Source organism: Musca autumnalis, unplaced genomic scaffold (assembly GCF_047663935.1).
Source record: "Musca autumnalis isolate F117 unplaced genomic scaffold, ASM4766393v1 scaffold_4, whole genome shotgun sequence".
Taxonomy (NCBI): Eukaryota; Metazoa; Arthropoda; class Insecta; order Diptera; family Muscidae; genus Musca; species Musca autumnalis.
In genome coordinates, this window is record NW_027411977.1 from 226860502 (window position 1) to 226884484 (window position 23983).

General features: G+C 34.1%; 1 protein-coding gene across 2 annotated transcripts in view; it reads left to right on the forward strand.

Moving 5' to 3' along the window:
* Rcd2 (Reduction in Cnn dots 2) overlaps window positions 1-23983 on the forward strand; it is a 496295-nt gene that overhangs the window by 29295 nt on the left and 443017 nt on the right. For both annotated transcript variants that reach the window (XM_073980904.1, XM_073980905.1), the window contains one exon: window positions 839-1706. In XM_073980904.1, coding sequence (XP_073837005.1) covers window positions 1610-1706 — 97 coding nt within the window. In that variant the 5' untranslated portion in view covers window positions 839-1609. The remainder of the gene's footprint in view (window positions 1-838; window positions 1707-23983) is intronic.

The window sequence follows — 23983 nt, forward strand, 5'->3', positions numbered from 1 at the left end:
AAAAATTCTTTAAAAAATCCACGCCCAAGGGGCAATAGGTTGGCGATAAAAATTCTTTAAAAAATCCACGCCCAAGGGGCAATAGGTGGGTGATAAAAATTCCTTAAAAAATCCACGCCCAAGGGGCAATAGGTGGGTGATAAAAATTCTTTAAAAAATCCACGCCCAAGGGGCAATAGGTGGGTGATAAAAATTCTTTAAAAAATCCACGCCCACGGGGCAATAGGTGGGTGATAAAAATTCTTTAAAAAATCCACGCCCAAGGGGCAATAGGTGGGTGATAAAAATTCTTTAAAAAATCCACGCCCAAGGGGCAATAGGTGGGTGATAAAAATTCTTTAAAAAATCCACGCCCAAGGGGCAATAGGTGGGTGATAAAAATTCTTTAAAAAATCCACGCCCAAGGGGCAATAGGTGGGTGATAAAAATTCTTTAAAAAATCCACGCCCAAGGGGCAATAGTGGGTGATAAAAATTCTTTAAAAAATCCACGTCCAAGGGGCAGTAGGTGGGTGATAAAAATTCTTTAAAAAATCCACGCCCAAGGGACAATGGGTGGGTGATAAAAGTTCTTTAAAAGGTCCACGCCTAACGATGTATGGGTGGGTGATAAAAATTCTTCATGAATTTAGTCTCTTTTGCTTTGAATCCTTAGCTCAGCCATAACTAATATAAAAATATATTTTTATATAAAAATATATATACAAATAAATACTAATTTTTACTAAACAAATCACAATTAAGAAATTAATTAATCATAAATTTTAACTTAATTGATATGAAAATAAAAACACCACATAATATTTAATTTTTATATTCCGTCCTCTCTTTTTTTATAGCTCGAAAAAATACCAAATATTTTTTATAACCAAAACAAATTATAATTAAAACGACTTAACATAAATTATAGAAAAAAAGTTCCCAAAATAAAAATGTGTTTGCTGAAATAAAAATTTCATTAAAAAAAAAATAACAACAACACCTCTCAAATTAACAATAAAAATTAATTTGAAAGAATTAAAAAAAGCGAAAAGAAATTCAATAAAAAATCAATAAAAATCATAGAAATATATAAAAAAGAAGAAGGAAAAACAAATTATAATCGCCTTAAATGCTCTGTAAAATATCCAACACATTAATCTATTCGCAATAAAGCTTGGGGGCGTTTATAAGCCAAAACCAAGAAGAAGACGACAAAGACCCCCATAAAACATCTGCTGCCATTCAACCAACCAGCATCAGAGTCACCATTAAAATTGTCATCCAACTGATGCTGCTGCTGTTGCTTCATCTTCAGGCCATATTCATCATAAATAGCCAAGGATACTTTCGCTTAAACGTTGGCCATTAATTTTGTGCAGTGCGCCAGTGTGTGTGTATGGTGGGCATTCATTCAGTTTCTCGGCTGTTTGTAAAACATTTAGCCTACAAAATCATCATCACAACAATAACAACACCAACAACATTTGGCTATAGCGGATAAATTTGTGAAAAATTTGTCTTTTGTTTTGTTGTTGTTGTCGTCGTTTTCTACAATAAATTGTTTTGTTGAAACAAACAACCATCAGCGACAGATATACAAACATCGGCATCACCATCATCACATCATCATGAATCACAAACGAATTTTCTATTGGAATGGCTTCATGTACGCCGTGCTGACCCTGGCGATATTTGCGCCAACAACAACAACTGCAATATTAACAGGTATGTATTAAACAACTTTCAATTGTATTTACATAAGTTACGATAACAACAAATTCTCTTTTAAGAGAAGAGCATCGTAGGGGTCTTCTATAGCTTAGCAGAACACGCAAGGGACCTTCTATAGAAAAGAAGAGCAGGATAGAAAAGCACCGTAGAATAGAAGCACCTTTTGTTTTAGAATGGGTTAACCGAAGCACCCTGTTCTTCATAAATAAATGGTCAATAAAAGGGTCCTCAATAGACCCTTTCTGAAAGAAAAGGTCCTTCTACAGACCATTTCTGAATGAAGGATCCTTCCGTAGACCCTTTTTGAATGAAAGTGTCCTTCTATAGGCCCACTTTTAGAGTAGAGAAGACCATCGTATGGGGTCTTCGATAGAAAAGAAGGCAATCGTAGGGGTCTCTATAGTAGAGGCGATAACCGCAGGGGTCTTTTATAGGACAGAAGATAACCGCGGGGGACTTCCATAGTAGAGAAGACCACCGTAGGGGTCTTCTATAGTAGAGATGACCACCGTAAGTGCCTTCTATAGTAGAGAAGACAACCGTAAGGGTCTTCTATAGTTGAGCAAACCAGCTAGGGTTCTTCTATAGTAGAGAAGACCACCGTAGGGGAATTCTATACTAGATAAGACCATCATAGGAGTCTTCTATGGTAGAGAAGACCAATGTAGGAGTCTTTTATAGTAGAGACGGCCACCGCAGGGTCTTCTATAATAGAAAAAACCACCATAGGGGTCTTCTATAGTGGAGAAGATCAACGTAGGGATTTTCTGTAGTAAAGAATACAGCGGTAGGTTTATTCTAAAGTAAAGAATACAAACGTGGGTGTCTTCTATAGTAGAGAAAACCATCATAGGTGTGTTCTATAGTAGAGAAAACTACCGAAGGGTTTTTTTATAAAAGAGAAGACCAGATTTAAAGGTCTCCGATAGTAGTTAAGACAACCGTAGAAGTCTTCTATAGTAGAGAATACAAAAGTAGGGGTCCTCTATAGTAGAGCAAACCACTGTATGTGTCTTCTATAGTACAGAAGACCACTGTAGGGTTCTTTTATATTAGAGTAGAGCACCCTAGAGGTCTTCTATAGTAGAGAAGACCACCGTAAGAGTCTCCTATAGAAAAAAAGACCATATAGTAGAGGCGCCCACCGTAGGGGTCTTCTATAGTAGAGAAAACCAGATGTCTTCACCAGGTGTCTTCAATAGTCGAGAAAATCAACCATAGGGTGATATATAGTAAAGAAGACAACCATAGGGGACTTCTATAGTAGAGAAGACCACCGTAGGGGACTTCTACAGTAGAGAGCACCACAGCAGCTGTATTCTATAGTAGAGAAGACCACCGTAGTGGTCTTCCACAGTAGAGTAAAACACAGCAGAAGTCCTCTATAGTAGAGAAGACCACCGTAGGGGTCTTCTATAGTAGACAAGACCACCGAAGGGGTCTTTCATTGTAGAGAAGACCACCGTAAGGGTTTTTTTAGTAGAGAAGACCAAATTAGAGGTCTCCGATAGTAGAGAAAGCAACCGTAGAAGTCTTCTATAGTAGAGAATACAAAAATAGGGGTCTTCTATAGTAGAGCAAACCACTGTAGGGGTCTTCTATAGTAGAGAAGACCACCCCAGAGGTTTTCTATAGTAGAGAAGACCACCGTAGCTCTCTTCTGTAGTAGAGAGGACCACCGAAGGGGCCTTCTGTAGTAGGGAAAACCACCGTAGAGATATTCTATAGTAAAGGTGACCACCGTAGGGGTCTTCTATAGTAGGAAAGACCACCGTGGGGTTTTTTATAGAATAGAAGACCACTGTAGGGCTATTCTATGGGATAGATGGTCACCATATTAACTACCGTTATGGTTCTATGGATTGCAAGACCACGGTTTGGGTATACCATACAACATTAGACCACCGTAGGTGCCTTCTTTTCTATAGAAAACCCAACATAAGGGGTCTTCTATAGTAGAAGAACCACCTAGGAGTTTTCTATAATTAAGATGGCCACCGTAGGTGTTTTCTATAGTAGAGAAGATCACCATACGTTTTTTCTATAGTAATGAAGACCTCCGTAGTGTTTTCTGTAATAGAGCAGACCACCGTAAGTGTCTTCTATACTTAATATGACCACTGTAGATCTTTTTTAGTAGAAAATTCCACCATAAGGGTGGTGCATAGTGGAGAAATTCACCATAGGTGTTTTCTATAGTAGAGAGGACCACCATAGGTGTCTTCTATAGTAAAGAGAACCAACATAGGTGTTTTTTGTAGTAGAGAAGACCACAGTAGGTGTCTTCTATAGTGGCGAAAACCGTGGTAAGTGTCTTCTATAGTAAAGGTGACCACTGTAGATGTATTTTTTAGTAAAGATAACTACCATGAAGGTCTTCTATAGTACAGAAGACCACCGTAGGCATTTTCTATAGCAGAGAAGACCGCCGTAAGGGTCTTCCATAGTACAAAAGACAACCGTAGCTGTTTTCTGTAGTAGAGAAGATCACCGTGGGAGCCTTTTGTAGTAGCGAAAAACCACCGTAGAGGTCTGCTATAGTAGTGAAAACCACCGTTGAGGACTCCTATAGTCGGAAAGATCACCTATCTATAGACTAGAATATCATTGAAAGGCTCTTCTGTAGAAAAGAAGACTACCATTGGAATCTTCTATAAAATAGAAGACCACCGTTGGGGTCTTCTATAGAATATGAAAACACCGTAGAGGTCTTTCTTAGAATAAAAGAACACCGTAGGTGCTTTCTACAGAAGAGCATTGTGGGGGTCTTCTATACAATAAAATAAAATTTCTTGACCTGACCTGGGAATACAAAACGTGGATATATATAATAAATTTTCTGAGGAGTCCTCAGGCCACAAATCGTGGATTTTTTAAATAAATTTTCTGAGCAGACCTCAGACCACAAAACGTGGATTTTTTAAATAAATTTTCTGAGCAGACCTCAGACCACAAAACGTGGATTTTTTAAATAAATTTTCTGAGCAGACCTCAGACCAAAAAAACGTGGATTTTTTAAATAAATTTTCTGAGCAGACCTCAGACCAAAAAACGTGGATTTTTTAAATAAATTTTCTGAGCAGACCTCAGACCACAAAACGTGGATTTTTTAAATAAATTTTCTGAGCAGACCTCAGACCACAAAACGTGGATTTTTTAAATAAATTTTCTCAGCAGACCTCAGACCACAAAACGTGGATTTTTTAAATAAATTTTCTGACCAGACCTCAGACCACAAAACGTGGATTTTTTAAATAAATTTTCTGAGCAGATCTCAGACCACAAAACGTGTATTTTTTAATTAAATTTTCTGAGCAGACGTCAGACCACAAAACGTGGATTTTTTAAATTAATTTTCTGAGAAATTTTCAGACCACAAAACGTGGATTTTTTAAATTAATTTTCTGAGAAATTTTCAGACCACAAAACGTGGATTTTTTAAATTAATTTTCTGAGAAATTTTCAGACCACAAAACGTGGATTTTTTAAACTAATTTTCTGAGAAATTTTCAGACCACAAAACGTGGATTTTTAAATTAACTTTCTGAGAAATTTTCAGACCACAAAACGTGGATTTTTTTAAATTAATTTTCTGAGAAATTTTCAGACCACAAAACGTGGATTTTTTAAATTAATTTTCTGAGAAATTTTCAGACCACAAAACGTGGATTTTTTAAATTAATTTTCTGAGAAATTTTCAGACCACAAAACGTGGATTTTTTAAATAAATTTTCTGAGCAGACCTCAGACCACATAACGTGGATTTTTTTAATAAATTTTCTTAGCAGGCCACAGACCACAAAACGTGGATTTTTTAAACAAATTTTATGAGGTGTCCTCAGACAACAAAATGTGGATTTTTTAAATAAATGTTCTGAGGAGTCCTTAGACCACAAAACGTGGATTTTTTAAATAAATTTTCTGAGCAGACCTCAGACCACAAAACGTGGATTTTTTAAATAAATTTTCTGAGAAGACCTCAGACCACAAAACGTGGATTTTTAAATAAATTTTCTGAGAAGACCTCAGACCACAAAACGTGGATTTTTTAAGTAAATTTTCTAAGCAGACCCCAGACAACAAAACGTGAATTTTTTAAATAAATTTTCTGAGCAGACCTCAGACAACAAAACGTGAATTTTTTAAGTAAATTTTCTAAGCAGACCTCAGACCACAAAACGTGAATTTTTTAAGTAAATTTTCTAAGCAGACCTCAGACAACAAAACGTGAATTTTTTAAATAAATTTTCTGAGCAGACCTCAGACCACATAACGTGGATTTTTTTAATAAATTTTCTCAGCAGACCTCAGACCACAGAACGTGGATTTTTTAAATAAATTTTCCCAGCAGACCTCAGACCACAAAACGTGGATTTTTTAAATAAATTTTCTCAGCAGACCTCAGACCACAAAACGTGGATTTTTTAAATAAATTTTCTCAGCAGACCTCAGACCACAGAACGTGGATTTTTTAAATAAATTTTCTCAGCAGACCTCAGACCACAAAACGTGGATTTTTTAAATAAATTTTGTGATGAGTCCTCAGGACACCGATCGTGGATAATTATAAAATTTTTTGAGGTGAAGTTTAAATAAATTTTCTGGTGAGTCCTCAGACCAAAAAAGCGATTTTTTAAATAATTATTCTGAGGAGTCATGGATTTTTTTATATAAGAAACGAAAGTGTGCTTCTATTGACCCTTTCTGCAAGGAAGAATGCTTCTATTGACCGTTTCTGAAAGGAAGTTCTCCTTCTGTAGTCCCTTTCTAAAAAAGTATGTTTCTATAGACAAAGAAAGGTTGCTTCTTTTGATCCTTTTGGAGAGAAAGGGTGCATCTATAGACCCTTTCTGCTGGAGAGGATCCTTCTATTGACCCTTTTTAAAAGCTCCCCCTTTGTAGTTGTGTCAGTATCGCCGAAATTGTTTTTTTTTCCTGAAAATGCGGTTTTTTAGTTTCTGTTTTAAATAAAAAATAATAATTTAAATTTTTCTCAGGCACGTTTCAACCACATTTTATCACCATTTCCCTTTCAAATATCCCTGTTTATTTCCGGTGCCTAGCTAATCAATTCGCGAATGATAAAATGAAAATAAAACAATATGAAACATGTGTTTCATTGACCATTAGCAGAACAGAAAAAAAACAAAAAAACCAAGCGACAATTTTATTTTTAGTTTCTAAAATGTTTATCAACAACTCACTCACGACGAAACGAAATTTCATTCATAAACCGCAAGTGGAAGTAATTTTTTTTTGCACAATAAAAAATACTATTACAAAAACAACTATAAAAATTACGGTTTCTAAGGAAATTTGCAAGCAGCAAAAAATCTACAATGGCATGGAAACAACAACAATTTTTTTTGTTAAGTTTGCCACTTTAATTTAATAATACCAAAAATGTCTCAGGCCCCAAAAAAGTAGTGCTGCTCTATTTAACGTAACCATACAAAGTTTGTTGTTGTTGCTGTTGTTATTATGTTTCTGTTTGTTTGTTTTACTTATTATGATTAACAATTTCCCTTTCCTTAGTGAAGCGCAAATCAAGCCACCCGCAAAACGAAGAAAAAAAAACAGCTCACGCAAATTACGTAGAAACATTTGAGTGTCGAGTATCGTCAATTGAATTCCAAAAACAGCCAGCTTTGCTGCTGCCTGCCGGCCCGGCTGCCTTCCTGCCATACAAGTAGTTAAATTTACACACCCACACGCAGTGGCATCGTGCCTGGAATTAAATCACAACATTTGACATACATTTTGTAAAATAATTTGTATGACAAAAAAAAAATAACGAACATATTATGAATGTGGGAAGATACCCTACCAAAAAGCGTGAGAAGACAATGGGTCTGCTTAGAGAAAATCAAGGGGGTTTTATAGAAGACTAAATGTCTTCCACCTTAGGGGACCTCCATAGAACAAAATATCTTCCTTAGAACATAACACCTTGGTATGGATCTTTTGTAGAATGCTAATTCACTCCAGGTGTTTTCTATGGACCCCTGGCGTAGGGTACATACAAGCCCGTAATTTTTTTAAATTATTTTCTCTAAACTATATTTGGTTATTTAATTTAAATGATATCGCTTTCAAGTTGCATGTTTATTATTTTTATTTTTTTTTTATTATTTTTGTGGGTTTCTCAGTTCGCAGTTACTGTTTTTATTTTCGCTGAACTAAGTATTACTCAACACGGCGGGCAGGCACAGAGCTGTGTAAGCGAAACGATATCAAAAACTACAATTGACGATTTGCAAAAAATAAAAACAAAAAAACAGAAATAATTCTCTATGGCCATTGTCGCTTTCTTATCAGCTACTTAGCAAAAACAACAACGAAAATAGTTGGACAATAGAAACACAAAATTAGCAACAAAATATTGTAAAACAATAAATTTCAAAAATGAAAAAAAAAAACGGCAAGTACAATAATAATTATCATAAAATAGCAGTAGACAAAAGTTGTACCGGCCGGCATAGCGGCCAGCGAATACCGGCACCATTAGTCAGTCAGTCATTGTGTTTGTGTTGCTGAACTTCGCTGCTGCTTCATTTGGTATTATCACCAACACCAGAAGTCTGTAGACAACAGTAGCAGTAGACCAGTAGCACAAATGTGACAGCCAACGAACAGCCATCCATACCATGGCAGGCAGATGATCTTAACCAGAAGCAACGCACAAACGAAGGCAATTTTTCAAAAAACCAAAATCTTTTTAATCCCTTTAGAGAAATGATTACCAATAAAACAGCATGAGATGCCATTGTACGCAGGCGCACACACAATTTATTATTTATTTCTTTTGAAAAAAAAAAAAAAAAACATAAAATACTTGGGGCTAAAGACGCGGAGAATAAATCATAAATTTTATAAAGACTTTTTGAAGGTTAAAAAATAATTAAATAAAATAAAACAATTTAAGTCATTTTTAAAAAATAACCTGTTCTATGATAATGGCCTTTTATTCTATAGAAATCATCTACGGTGTTTTTCTATAGAAATAACATAACTATAGAAGCAACTATTTTAGAAAGGTACTACAGAAGCTCTCTTTTGTCCTCCTTAGAAAATTAATTAATTAACATTAACATAATTAACATATTACCATATTTTGTGGCCTCAGGTCAGCTCAAGAAATTTATTTAAAAAATCCACATTTTGTGGCCTCAGGTCAGCTTAAGAAGTTTATTTAAAAAATCCACGTTTTGTGGCCTTAGGTCAGCTCAAGAAATTTATTTAAAAAATCCACGTTTTGGGGCCTCAGGTCAGCTCAAGAAATTTATTTAAAAAATCCACGTTTTGTTGCCTCAGGTCAGCTCAAGAAATTTATTTAAAAAATCCACGTTTTGTGGCCTCAGGCCAGCTCAAGAAATTTATTTAAAAAATCGACGTTTTGTGGCCTCAGGTCAGCTCAAGGAATTTATTTAAAAAATCCACGTTTTGTGGCCTCAGGTGAGCTCAAGAAATTTATTTAAAAAATCCACGTTTTGTGGCCTTAGGTCAGCTCAAGAAATTTATTTAAAAAATCCACGTTTTGTGGCCTCAGGTCAGCTCAAGAAATTTATTTAAAAAATCCACTTTTTGTGGCCTTAGGTCAGCTATTTAAAAAATCCACGTTTTGTGGCCTTAGGTCAGCTATTTAAAAAATCCACGTTTTGTGGTCTGAGGTCTGCTCAGAAAATTTATTTAAAAAATCCACGTTTTGTGGTCTGAGGTCTGCTCAGAAAATTTATTTAAAAAATCCACGTTTTGTGGCCTTAGGTCAGCTCAAGAAATTTATTTAAAAAATCCACTTTTTGTGGCCTTAGGTCAGCTATTTAAAAAATCCACGTTTTGTGGCCTTAGGTCAGCTATTTAAAAAAATCCACGTTTTGTGGCCTTAGGTCAGCTATTTAAAAAAATCCACGTTTTGTGGTCTGAGGTCTGCTCAGAAAATTTATTTAAAAAATCCACGTTTTGTGGTCTGAGGTCTGCTCAGAAAATTTATTTAAAAAATCCACGTTTTGTGGTCTGAGGTCTGCTCAGAAAATTTATTTAAAAAATCCACGTTTTGTGGTCTGAGGTCTGCTCAGAAAATTTATTTAAAAAATCCACGTTTTGTGGTCTGAGGTCTGCTCAGAAAATTTATTTAAAAAATCCACGTTTTGTGGCCTTAGGTCAGGTCAAGAAATTTATTTAAAAAATCCACGTTTTGTGGCCTTAGGTCAGGTCAAGAAATTTATTTAAAAAATCCACGTTTTGTGGCCTTAGGTCAGGTCAAGAAATTTATTTAAAAAATCCACGTTTTGTGGCCTTAGGTCAGGTCAAGAAATTTATTTAAAAAAATCCACGTTTTGTGGCCTTAGGTCAGGTCAAGAAATTTATTTAAAAAATCCACGTTTTGTGGCCTTAGGTCAGGTCAAGAAATTTATTTAAAAAATCCACGTTTTGTGGCCTTAGGTCAGGTCAAGAAATTTATTTAAAAAATCCACGTTTTGTGGCCTTAGGTCAGGTCAAGAAATTTATTTAAAAAATCCACGTTTTGTGGCCTTAGGTCAGGTCAAGAAATTTATATAAAAAATCCACGTTTTGTGGCCTTAGGTCTGCTCAAGAAATTTATTTAAAAAATCCACGTTTTGTGGCCTCAGGTCAGCTCAAGAAATTTATGAAATGAGGTCAGGTCAAGAAATTTATATAAAAAATCCACGTTTTGTGGCCTTAGGTCTGCTCAAGAAATTTATTTAAAAAATCCACGTTTTGTGGCCTCAGGTCAGCTCAAGAAATTTATGAAATGAGGTCTGCTCAAGAAATTTATTTAAAAAATCCACGTTTTGTGGCCTTAGGTCAGCTCAAGAAATTTATTTAAAAAATCCACGTTTTGTGGCCTTAGGTCAGCTCAAGAAATTTATTTAAAAAATCCACGTTTTGTGGCCTTAGGTCAGCTCAAGAAATTTATTTAAAAAATCCACGTTTTGTGGCCTTAGGTCAGCTCAAGAAATTTATTTAAAAAATCCACGTTTTGTGGCCTTAGGTCAGCTCAAGAAATTTATTTAAAAAATCCACGTTTTGTGGCCTTAGGTCAGCTCAAGAAATTTATTTAAAAAATCCACGTTTTGTGGCCTTAGGTCAGCTCAAGAAATTTATTTAAAAAATCCACGTTTTGTGGCCTTAGGTCAGCTCAAGAAATTTATTTAAAAAATCCACGTTTTGTGGCCTTAGGTCAGCTCAAGAAATTTATTTAAAAAATCCACGTTTTGTGGCCTTAGGTCAGCTCAAGAAATTTATTTAAAAAATCCACGTTTTGTGGCCTTAGGTCAGCTCAAGAAATTTATTTAAAAAATCCACGTTTTGTGGCCTTAGGTCAGCTCAAGAAATTTATTTAAAAAATCCACGTTTTGTGGCCTTAGGTCAGCTCAAGAAATTTATTTAAAAAATCCACGTTTTGTGGCCTCAAGACAGCTCAAGAAATTTATTTAAAAAAATCCACGTTTTGTGGCCTCAAGACAGCTCAAGAAATTTATTTAAAAAAATCCACGTTTTGTGGCCTCAAGACAGATCAAGAAATTTATTTAAAAAAATCCACGTTTTGTGGCCTCAAGACAGCTCAAGAAATTTATTTTAAAAAATCCACGTTTTGTGGTCTGAGGTCTGCTGAGTAAATTTATTTTAAAAATCCACGTTTTGTGGCCTCAAGACAGCTCAAGAAATGTATTTAAAAAATCCACGTTTTGTGGTCTGAGGTCTGCTGGGTAAATTTATTTGAAAAATCCACGTTTTGTGGTCTGAGGTCTGCTCAGAAAATTTATTTAAAAAATCCACGTTTTGTGGCCTCAGGTCAGCTCAAGAAATTTATTAAAAAATCCACATTTTGTGGCCTTAGGTCAGCTCAGAAAATTTATTTAAAAAATCCACATTTTGTGGCCTTAGGTCAGCTCAGAAAATTTATTTAAAAAATCCACGTCTTGTGGCCTTAGGTCAGCTCAGAAAATTTATTTAAAAAATCCACGTCTTGTGGCCTTAGGTCAGCTCAGAAAATTTATTTAAAAAATCCACGTCTTGTGGCCTTAGGTCAGCTGAGAAAATTTATTTAAAAAATCCACGTCTTGTGGCCTTAGGTCAGCTGAGAAAATTTATTTAAAAAATCCACGTTTTGTGGTCTGAGGTCTGCTGAGAAAATTTATTTAAAAAATCCACGTTTTGTGGTCTGAGGTCTGCTGAGAAAATTTATTTAAAAAATCCACGTTTTGTGGTCTGAGGTCTGCTCAGAAAATTTATTTAAAAAATCCACGTTTTGTGGTCTGAGGTCTGCTGAGAAAATTTATTTAAAAAATCCACGTTTTGTGGTCTGAGGTCTGCTGAGAAAATTTATTTAAAAAATCCACGTTTTGTGGTCTGAGGTCTGCTGAGAAAATTTATTTAAAAAATCCACGTTTTGTGGTCTGAGGTCTGCTGAGAAAATTTATTTAAAAAATCCACGTTTTGTGGTCTGAGGTCTGCTGAGAAAATTTATTTAAAAAATCCACGTTTTGTGGTCTGAGGTCTGCTGAGAAAATTTATTTAAAAAATCCAGGTTTTGTGGTCTGAGGTCTGCTGAGAAAATTTATTTAAAAAATCCACGTTTTGTGGCCTCAGGTCAGCTCAAGAAATTTATTTAAAAAATCCACGTTTTGTGGCCTCAGGTCAGCTCAAGAAATTTATTTAAAAAATCCACGTTTTGTGGCCTCAGGTCAGCTCAAGAAATTTATTTAAAAAATCCACGTTTTGTGGCCTCAGGTCAGCTCAAGAAATTTATTTAAAAAATCCACGTTTTGTGGCCTCAGGTCAGCTCAAGAAATTTATTTAAAAAATCCACGTTTTGTGGCCTCAGGTCAGCTCAAGAAATTTATTTAAAAAATCCACGTTTTGTGGCCTCAGGTCAGCTCAAGAAATTTATTTAAAAAATCCACGTTTTGTGGCCTCAGGTCAGCTCAAGAAATTTATTTAAAAAATTCACGTTTTGCGGTCTGAGGTCTGCTGAGAAAATTTATTTAAAAAATCCACGTTTTGTGGTCTGAGGTCTGCTGAGAAAATTTATTTAAAAAATCCACGTTTGGTGGCCTTAGGTCAGCTCAGAAAATTTATTTAAAAAATCCACGTTTTGTGGTCTGAGGTCTGCTGAGAAAATTTATTTAAAAAATCCACGTTTGGTGGCCTTAGGTCAGCTCAGAAAATTTATTTAAAATCCACGTTTTGTGGCCTCAGGTCAGCTCAAAAAATTTATTAAAAAAATCCACGTTCCGTGGTCTGAAAATTTCTCAGAAAATTTATTTTAAAAATCCACTTTTTGTGGTCTGAAAATTTCTCAGAAATTTTTTTTAAAAAATCAACGTTTTGGGGTCTGAAAATTTCTCAGAAAATTTATTTAAAAAATCCACGTTTTGTGGTCTGAAAATTTCTCAGAAAATTTATTTAAAAAATCCACGTTTTGTGGTCTGAAAATTTCTCAGAAAATTTATTTAAAAAATCCACGTTTTGTGGTCTGAAAATTTCCCAGAAAATTTATTTAAAAAATCCACGTTTTGTGGTCTGAAAATTTCTCAGAAAATTTATTTAAAAAATCTACGTTTTGTGGTCTGAAAATTTCTCAGAAAATTTATTTAAAAAATCCACGTTTTGTGGTCTGAAAATTTCTCAGAAAATTTATTTAAAAAATCCACGTTTTGTGGTCTGAAAATTTCTCAGAAAATTTATTTAAAAAATCTACGTTTTGTGGTCTGAAAATTTCTCAGAAAATTTATTTAAAAAATCCACGTTTTGTGGTCTGAAAATTTCTCAGAAAATTTATTTAAAAAATCCACGTTTTGTGGTCTGAAAATTTCTCAGAAAATTTATTTAAAAAATCCACGTTTTGTGGTCTGAAAATTTCCCAGAAAATTTATTTAAAAAATCCACGTTTTGTGGTCTGAAAATTTCTCAGAAAATTTATTTAAAAAATCTACGTTTTGTGGTCTGAAAATTTCTCAGAAAATTTATTTAAAAAATCCACGTTTTGTGGTCTGAAAATTTCTCAGAAAATTTATTTAAAAAATCCACGTTTTGTGGTCTGAAAATTTCTCAGAAAATTTATTTAAAAAATCTACGTTTTGTGGTCTGAAAATTTCTCAGAAAATTTATTTAAAAAATCCACGTTTTGTGGTCTGAAAATTTCTCAGAAAATTTATTTAAAAAATCCACGTTTTGTGGTCTGAAAATTTCTCAGAAAATTTATTTAAAAAATCTACGTTTGTGGTCTGAAAATTTCTCAGAAAATTTATTTAAAAAATCCACGTTTTGTGGTCTGAAAATTTCCCAGAAAATTTATTTAAAAAATCCACGTTTTGTGGTCTGAAAATTTCTCAGAAAATTTATTTAAAAAAATCTACGTTTTGTGGTCTGAAAATTTCTCAGAAAATTTATTTAAAAAATCCACGTTTTGTGGTCTGAAAATTTCTCAGAAAATTTATTTAAAAAATCCACGTTTTGTGGTCTGAAAATTTCTCAGAAAATTTATTTAAAAAATCTACGTTTTGTGGTCTGAAAATTTCTCAGAAAATTTATTTAAAAAATCCACGTTTTGTGGTCTGAAAATTTCTCAGAAAATTTATTTAAAAAATCCACGTTTTGTGGTCTGAAAATTTCTCAGAAAATTTATTTTAAAAAATCCACGTTTTGTGGTCTGAAAATTTCCCAGAAAATTTATTTAAAAAATCCACGTTTTGTGGTCTGAAAATTTCTCAGAAAATTTATTTAAAAATCTACGTTTTGTGGTCTGAAAATTTCTCAGAAAATTTATTTAAAAAATCCACGTTTTGTGGTCTGAAAATTTCTCAGAAAATTTATTTAAAAAATCCACGTTTTGTGGTCTGAAAATTTCTCAGAAAATTTATTTAAAAAATCCACGTTTTGTGGTCTGAAAATTTCTCAGAAAATTTATTTAAAAAATTCACGAGTTGTGGTCGGAGAATTTCTCAGAAATTCTATTTAAAAAATTCACGTTTTGTGGTCTTAGGTCGGCTCAGAAATTTAACATTATGATTATGGTCGTCATCCAGTGAAATTGTCTATTGCTTAATTAATTACGAAATTAGAATAGCAATAAATTTCTCATAATTTGAAATAAAATGGGAACTTTATTGTTCTGTCATAATACCCCCAAACAAACAAATAATCCGAACATATTATTTTGAAAATATTTATTATTTATGAACACCCTGATCTTCAAATTTGTTATTCATGATCATGAAATTAATTTTGTATAATTTTTTCGTTATTATTTTTTTTTTTTTTTTTGTTGGTGATGTCTTTGCTTGTGAGTCAGTCAGTGTGCGAGGAGGGGAGTGTGTATGTGTGTAATAATTTGTTGTCTATTTGGGGTCTTCTCTTGTGCCGTGGCTGGCTGGCATGGGATGGGGCATTATGACGCAGTCTATTTGCTGTTATTCACGTGACGTGGGTGGCATACACAAAAAGTCTACGAAAAAAATAAACAAATGTTCAAACAAACATATTTGAATAAAATTATTTGTTATACACGGGTAATGAGAAGATAGGGGGGAGTGTTAGTTCCCCCCTTCTTTCAAACAAAGTGATAAATATATTGTGTCGAAATTTCGGCTACCAAGCGGCCGAACATCAAAGAGATGAAATTCCCTTTTTAATTGTGATAATTCCCGCCATGGATTTTCAGGTGTCAATGGGGATAAAAGGAGAGTAGTCTTAAAAATCACGAGCATGTGAGAAATATTATTATGCATTAGTAGGTAATAGTTGTGTAGGCAGTGTCATGCGAGTACTTTTGGCCTTGTTATAAATAGAATTATGTAAAAAGCTGTAATAGAGAAAATTTATTTGAAAATAATTGTAACCAAAAAACAAAACTCTACCACCTGAAAGGAAAATGTAATGACTTCGAAATTCCCAGAATTTCTAAATTTCATGGATTGTGAAAAAAGTTTTCCTAAAATTTATTTCTTAATAATACTGCAGTAAACAATTCTGACAAAAATTTTTTTTCATGAAATAAAAAATCATAAAAATTGTTGGCCTAAAAATTTTTGCTCACACCTTTGCCGACTGCCAGTCAGTCAGTCATTAAGATAAACAAAAGACCAACAACATATGTGTTCTAGATTTCGTTTCTGAAGAAGAATTAAAAAACACCAGCCAGCCATCCATCCGCATGCAGAAGCTGAACTGACTAGTCGACAAAAATAAAATTAACTTCAAAAGAAATCGAAAATGAAGTGTGCAACAGAAGCAGCAGCAGTATTTCATAATCACACAGGAACATCTGTTCGAAGAGACAACAACATGGATGGCTATGTGATGCACGGTGTATTTATTTTGCACCACAATCAAGGTGACTCATCATCACCCTGCTCGACACACGTAATCATGGTGATTTAATTTCAATACTTCTCCCTATAAATTAAAAAAAAAAAACACAGAACATCAACACTCTCTTCCAACCCCATGCCATGACAACTATATTTGCAGTGTTTCTGCTTTGCAAAAAAAAGCATCTGTTCTTTGCATCCCGGCCTGGGAAATTGTAATAGTTTTTCCGCCGTTTTATTGCATTATTATGAAGTTATTTTATTTGGTTATTCTTTTCTCGTTTGTGTGCCTGTTTTTTTATTTGATCAAGTGTGGATGGATCACCAGCACCCAAACATTGCATGAGCAAGTGATTCATCTGAAAGGTATGCGCGGAATGTTTGTATTTTTGTCTAGGGTTTTGTTTTCATTTTCATGTGAAATTAAAAGTGGCACAACTGTTCAAACGGTAGCTCATAATAGCTATGACTGATTTTCACTATAAAAATTAAAAAAGTACAGAAGGTCTTTTAAATGTCTGCTAGTGTCGATAAAGGATTTTTAAAGAAATAAATCCTCTCAGGAATTCAGAAGCCACAAAATGTGGATTTTGTAAATAAATTTTTATGAGCAGACCTCAGACCACAAAACGTGGATTTTTTAAATACATTTTCTGAGAAATTGTCAGACCACAATTTCTGATCTGAGGCCACAAAATGTGGATTTTTTAAATAAATTCCTTAAGCTGACATTAGGCCACAAAACGTGGATTTTTAAATAAATTTCTAAAGCTGATCTTAGGCCACAAAACGTGAATTTTTTAAATAAATTTCTAAAGCTGACCTTAGGCCACAAAACGTGGATTTTTTAAATAAATTTCTAAAGCTGACCTTAGGCCACAAAACGTGGATTTTTTAAATAAATTTCTAAAGCTGACCTTAGGCCACAAAACGTGGATTTTTTAAATAAATTTCTAAAGCTGATCTTAGGTCACAAAACGTGGATTTTTTAAATAAATTTCTAAAGCTGACCTTAGGCCACAAAACGTGGATTTTTTAAATAAATTTCTAAAGCTGACCTTAGGCCACAAAACGTGGATTTTTTAAAAAAAATTTTTGAGCTGACCTAAGGCCACAAAACGTGGATTTTTTAAATAAATTTTTTGAGCTGACCTTAGGTCACAAAACGTGGATTTTTTAAATAAATTTTTTGAGCTGACCTTAGGCCACAAAACGTGGATTTTTTAAATAAATTTTTTGAGCTGACCTAAGGCCACAAAACGTGGATTTTTTAAATAAATTTTTTGAGCTGACCTTAGGCCACAAAACGTGGATTTTTAAATAAATTTTTTGAGCTGACCGAAGGCCACAAAACATGGATTTTTTAAATAAATCTTTTGAGCTGACCTTAGGCAACAAAACGTGGATTTTTTAAATAATTTTTTTGAGCTGACCTTAGGCCACATAACGTAAATTTGTCTGTTTGGCTGGCTGGAGCGCTCGATAACTCTCGAATGGATCACCTGATTAGATCCAAAATTTGGCTTAGATTTTTGTTAAAGCAACTTGCATTCGCTGCCTCAATTACGACGGTAAACATTTTTCAGGGACAAGTCCATACTTGACCTTGGGCACAAAACGTGGAGTTTTTAAATAAATTTTTTCAGCTGACCTAAGGCCACAAAACGTGGATTTTTTAAATAAATTTTTTGAGCTGATCTAAGGCCACAAAACGTGGATTTTTTAAATAAATTTTTTGAGCTGATCTAAGGCCACAAAACGTGGATTTTTTAAATAAATTTTTTGAGCTGACCTAAGATCATCAAACGTGGATTTTTTAAATAAATTTTCTGAGCTGACCTAAGACCATAAAACGTGGATTTTTTAAATAAATTTTCTGAGCTGACCTAAGACCGTAAAACGTGGATTTTTTAAATAAATTTTCTGAGCTGACCTAAGACCATAAAACGTGGATTTTTTAAATACATTTTCTTGAGCTGACCACAGGTCATAAAACGTGGATTTTTTAAATAAATTTTCTGAGCTGACCAAAGGTCATAAAACGTGGATTTTTTAAATAAATTTTCTTGAGCTGACCTGAGGCCACAAAAAGTGGACTTTTTAAATAAATTTATTCGTACCATTTGTGCAAACTTAATTTAAGTTCGAAGATAAGACATATCGGTCCACTCCTTCAGGTACCTCCCCCACAAAAGCTCAAAAATGTTCGAAAAAATTATGCACACGATAACTCTTAATGGGAGTGACCGATTTGGTCCATACACATCCTAATATGTATATCTACCAGATATAGATCAGTTTCGAATATGGACTATATTTGTTAACTCCTTCGGGTACCTTCCACACAAAATTTTAGATAAATTCACTTTAACCCCTGCTCTCGAATCATTTTGATTTTTGTAGAAGCAACTTGCATTCGCTTTCTCCATTACGGCGGTAAAATCTTTATCAGGGGCAAGTCCATACCACATATGGTGCAGTGGCTGGAGCGCATGACAACCCTCGAAGCTTTGAGCTTTTATACTAATCCATATTTTTTTACTTTTTTTATTCAAGAAAAAAATATTTTAATTCACACAGGCTGAGGGTATATCTCTGTCGGCAAAGCTGACTGATACTTTTTTACTTGTTGTTGAAGCAACTTGCATTCGCTGCCGCAATTGTAAACGTTTTTTCAGGGGCAAGTCCATACTTCTTGAGAAAACAGCCCGAAAAATGTAAACATCCCCTATGGCACCATATCTCGAACTGGTCAACCGATTTGGTCCAAATTTGGGCTTCATCGTATTTTCTCCAAACTTAGTTTCAATTCGAAGATGGGCATTACTGGTCCACAACTTACGGTATTTCCCCCTGTATTTAAAAGTGTCACTAAAATGGTATGCACGATATCTGTTGAAGCGGACAACCAATTAGGTCCAAACCTTGGATCATCTAATAATTTGTCCAAATTTAGTATAACTTCTAAAATGACACATATCGGTCCTCTTCTTAGGATACTTCCCCACAAAAGTTCAACATTTGTGTCTAAGTGCAGTTTAGGGTTTGTCCGAAAATCCTTAGGAAAGTTATATGATGACCCACTAAACTGACTAGTAGACGCGACACCTATCGACTCCAAAAATAAGATCCACTTCCATAATGGACTATGTCGGTCCATTACTTTAAATACTTCCTCAGCAACAGTTTTGAACTTTAATCCTAATCCATATTTTTGTCGGCAAGTTCAAATGTCCAAAAATGGCTACGAAATTCTGAAAGTACCCTAACAACATTCGATCTTTCCGTAGATGAAAGTTTCAATACACATAGGCTGAGAGTATATCTTTGTCGGCAAAAAAAAAAAAAACAACGGAATGTTTACGACATTTTCTAAGGAGTCCTCAGACCACAAAATGGGAATTTGTGAAACAATTTTTTCAGGTGTCCTCATAGCACAAAACGGATATTTGAAACTATTTTATTGAGGTGTCCTCAGGCCACCAAATGTGAATTTTTGAAAGAGGCCTCAGACCACAAAACGTGGACTTTTTGACATAAATTTTCTAAGCAGACCTCAGACTACAAAACGTGGATTTTTTAAATAAATTTTCTGAGAATCCCTCAGACCACAAAACATGGATCTTAACCAATTTTTGAGGGGTCTTTAGGCCACAGAACGTGTTCTCGGGCCAACGTGGATTTTTTTAAAATATTTTTGAGGTGTTCTCAGGCAAATGTGTATTTTTTAAGATAATTTTTGAGGTGTTCTCAGGCAAAGGTGGACTTTTTAAAGTATCTTGAGTTGTTCTCAGGCAAACTTAGATTTTTTAAAATATTTTTTGAGGTATTCTCAGGCAAACGTGGATTTTTTACAATATGTTTTGAGCTGTTCTCGGGCCAACGTGGATTTTTTTTAAAATATTTTTGTGGTGTTCTCAGGCAAATGTTGATTTTTTAAAATATTTTTGGAGGTGTTCTATGGTAAACGTGTATTTTTTTAAAATATTTTTAAGGTGTTTACAGGCAAACGTGGACTTTTAAAAATATTTTTTTTGAGTGTTCTCAGGCAAACGTGGATTTTTTAAATATTTTTTGAGGTGTTCTAAGGTAAACGTGTATTTTTTAAAATATTTTCTTGAAGTGTTCTCAGACAAACGTAGATTTTTTTTAAATATTTGTTGAGGTGTTCTCAGGCAAACGCGGATTTTTTTAAATATTTTCGAGGTGTTCTCATGCAAATGTGGATTTTTTAAGGTGTTCTCAGGCAAACGTGGACTTTTAAAAATATATTTTGAGGGTTTCTTAGGCGAAGGAGGACTTTTTAAAGTATCTTGAGTTGTTCTCAGACAAACGTAGATTTTTTTAAATATTTTTTGAGTTGTTCTCACGCAAACGTGGATTTTTTCAAATATTTTTTGAGGTGTTCTCAGTCAAACGTGACTTTTTTAAATATTTTTTTAAGGTGTTCTCAGGCAAACGTGGATTTTTTAAATCTTGAGTTATTTTTTTAAATATTTTTTGAGGCGTTCTCAGGCAATCTTGAGTTATTTTTTTTTAAATATTTTTGAGGTGTTCTCAGGCAAACGTGGATTTTTTATAATATGATTTGAGCTGTTCTCGGGCCAACGTGGATTTTTTTAAAATATGTGGATGTTTTAAAATATTTTTTAAGGTGTTCCCAGGCAAACGTGGACTTTTAAAAATATTTTTTGAGGTGTTCTCAGGCAAACGTTGACTTTTAAAAATATATTTTGAGGGTTTCTTAGGCAAAGGTGGACTTTTTAAATTATCTTGAGTTGTTCTCAGGCAAACGTAGATTTTTTAAAATAATTTTTGATGTGTTCTCAGGCAAACGTGAATTTTTTTTAAATATTTTTGAGGTGTTCTCAGGCAAACGTGGAATTTTTTTAAATATTTTTGAGGTGTTCTCAGGCAAACGTGGATTTTTTAAAATATTTTTGAGGTGTTCTCAGGCAAACGTGGGGTTTTTAAAACATTTTTTTGAGTTGTTCTCAGGCAAACGTAGATTTTTTAAAATATTTTTTGAGGTGTTCTCAGGCTAACGTGGATTTTTTTAAAATATTTTTTGAAGTGTTCTCGGGCAAACGTGTATTTTTTAAAATATTTTTTGAGGTGTTCTCAGGCAAATGTGGATTTTTTAAAATAGTTTTTGAGGTGTTTTCAGGCAAACGTCGATTTTTAAAAACAGTTTTTGAGGTGTTCTCAGGCAATCGTGGATTTTTTTAATATTTTTTGAGGGGTTCTCAGACAAACGTAGATTTTTAAAAAAAAAATTTTGAGGTGTTCTCAAGCATACGTGGATTTTTTAAAATATTTTTGAGGTGTTCTCAGGCAAACGTGAATTTTTAAAAATATTTTTTGAGGTGTTCTAAGGTAAAAGTGTATTTTTTAAAATATTTTCTTGAGGTGTTCTCAGACAACCGTAGATTTTTTTAAATATTTGTTGCGGTGTTCTCAGGCAAACGTGGATTTTTTTAAAATATTTTCGAGGTGTTCTCAGGCAAATGTGGATTTTTTAAAATATTTTTAAGGTGTTCTCAGGCAAACGTGAATTTTTTAAATATTTTTTGAGGTGTTCTCAGGCAAACAAGGATTTTTTAAAATATTTTTTTGATGTGTTCTCAGAAAAACGTGGATTTTTTTAAAATATTTTTTGAGGTGTTTTCAGGCAAACGTGGATTTTTTTTTAAATATTTTTTGAGGTGTTCTCGGGCAAACGTGGATTTTTTTTTAAATATTTTTTGAGGTGTTCTCAGGCAAACGTGGATTTTTTTTAAATATTTTTTGAGATGTTCTCAGGCCACAAAAAGTGGATTTTTAAAAAATTGTTTCAGGTGTTCTCAGGCCACAAAAAGTGGATTTTTAAATATTGTTTCAGGTGTTCTCAGGCCACAAAAAGTTGATTTTTAAAATATTGTTTCAGGTGTTCTCAGGCCACAAAACGTGGAGTTTTTAAAATATTTTCTGAGGTGTTCTCAGGCCACAAAACGTGGATTTAATTTTTTTTTTTGAATTTAAGGATTCCACCTGCCACAAAATTGCATTTAAAAAATACCTTCCTAAATGTTCTTGGGACATAATACATTTTAGAGGTTTCCTATGGACCACCAAAGGTCTTCTATGAGCAGAAGACCTTTTAGAGATATTCTATGGACAAAAGGCTTTATAAAGGTCTTCTATGAACAGAAGTCCTTCTTAAGGTATTCTATAGGCAGAAGGGGTTTAAAAGATCTATAAACTGAAGACCTTCTAAAGGAATTCCCTGCACAGAAGGCCTTCTGAGGACAGAAGAATTTATCGAGTCATCCAAAGAAAGAAAAACTTCTAAGGTCTTCTAAGGATCTGGTCCATCTAAAAGACTTCTATGGACAGAAGGCCTTTTAAAGATTGTCTATGGAAAGGAGACCACCTAAGGCCTTATATACACAGAAGAAGGCATTCTAAAGGTCTTCTAAGGGCAGAAGACCTCCTAAAAGACTTTAATGGCCAGTAGGCCTTCTAAAGATCCTTCAGAAAGACTTCTATAGGTCTTTTAAGGACAGAAGACCGTCTTAAGATCTTCTATGGTCGGAGATCCTTCTAAAGGTATTCTATGGTCAGAAGGTCTTCTAAGGTTTTTTAAGGACAGAAGAACTTCTATAAGTCTTCTAAGGACAAAAGACCGTCTAAAAATCTTTTATGGCCAAAAGTCCTTATAAAGGTCTTCTATGGCCAGAAGACCTTCTAAAGTTCTTCTATGGCCAGAAAGACCGCCTATCTGTCGTCTAGATCTTCCACAGGGCTTTTACTAACAAAAGGCGTTATGAAGGTATTCTATGGTCAGAAGGCCTTCTATAGGTCTTTTGAGGACAGAACAATGTGAAAAGGTCTTCTAAGGACCGAAGACCTCCCAAAAGTCTTCAATGGCCAGTATACTCTTTAAAGGTCCTATGTGGACAGAATACCGTCTAAAGATCTTCTATGACCAGAGGTCATTCTAAATGTTTCCTGTGCCCAAAAGACCTTCTAAAGATCTTCTAAGAACAGAAGACCTTCTAACGATCTTTTTTGGACTGAAAAGCTTCCATAGGCCTTCTATGGGCGGAATACCTTTTGCAGGTCTTTAGAGTGCTTATATGGATAAGACTTTTGTAGATCGAGAGAATCTTTTTCAAGGTCTGCTAAGGACGGAAGATCTTGTAAAGGTCATCCAAGCTCCGAAAACCTTCTAAATGTCTTCTATAAACCGCATACATTCTAAAGGTCATCTCTGACAGAAGATCTCTCAAATGTCTTTCTCGGACAGATCTTCTTCTGTTGGTCTTCTATGCCCGTCCACCGCTTCGCTATGGGCGGAAGACATACTGAAGGTCTTCGATAAGCAGAATCTTTTTTTAAGTAATTTATAAACAGAAGACCTTCTAAAGGTCTTTTAGAGCAGAAGATTATATACAGGTTTTCTATTGACAAAATGCCTTTCAGATGTCTTCTTAGGACAGGATACTTTCTAAATGTCTTCTACGGACGGAAGACCTTCTAAGGTTCTTCTAAGGAAACAAAACCTTCTCTTGCTGTCTAAGGCTAGAAAACCTTCCATAAGTCCTCTAAGGAAAAGTGCTTCTAGTGGTCTTCTGGAGACAGAAACCTCTAAATGTCTGCTATGTACAGAAGATTTTCTTAAGTCCTCAAGGGTCGTATGGATAAGGATCCTCTATGAATGAAATACCTACTACACACCTTCTATGGAAGGAAGATCTTATTGAGGTCCTCTAAAAATGTATTGCCTTCTACAGGACTTGTCAGACTGAAGACATTCAAAAGAGACTCAATAAAGCCTTTTGTATATAGAGAGTCTTAAGAGGCGCTTTGAAGACTTTAAAGATATTTTTATAAAGGACCTATAAGAGACATAAAATTGTACATTGAAAATCATACCAATCATAGCATCCATAA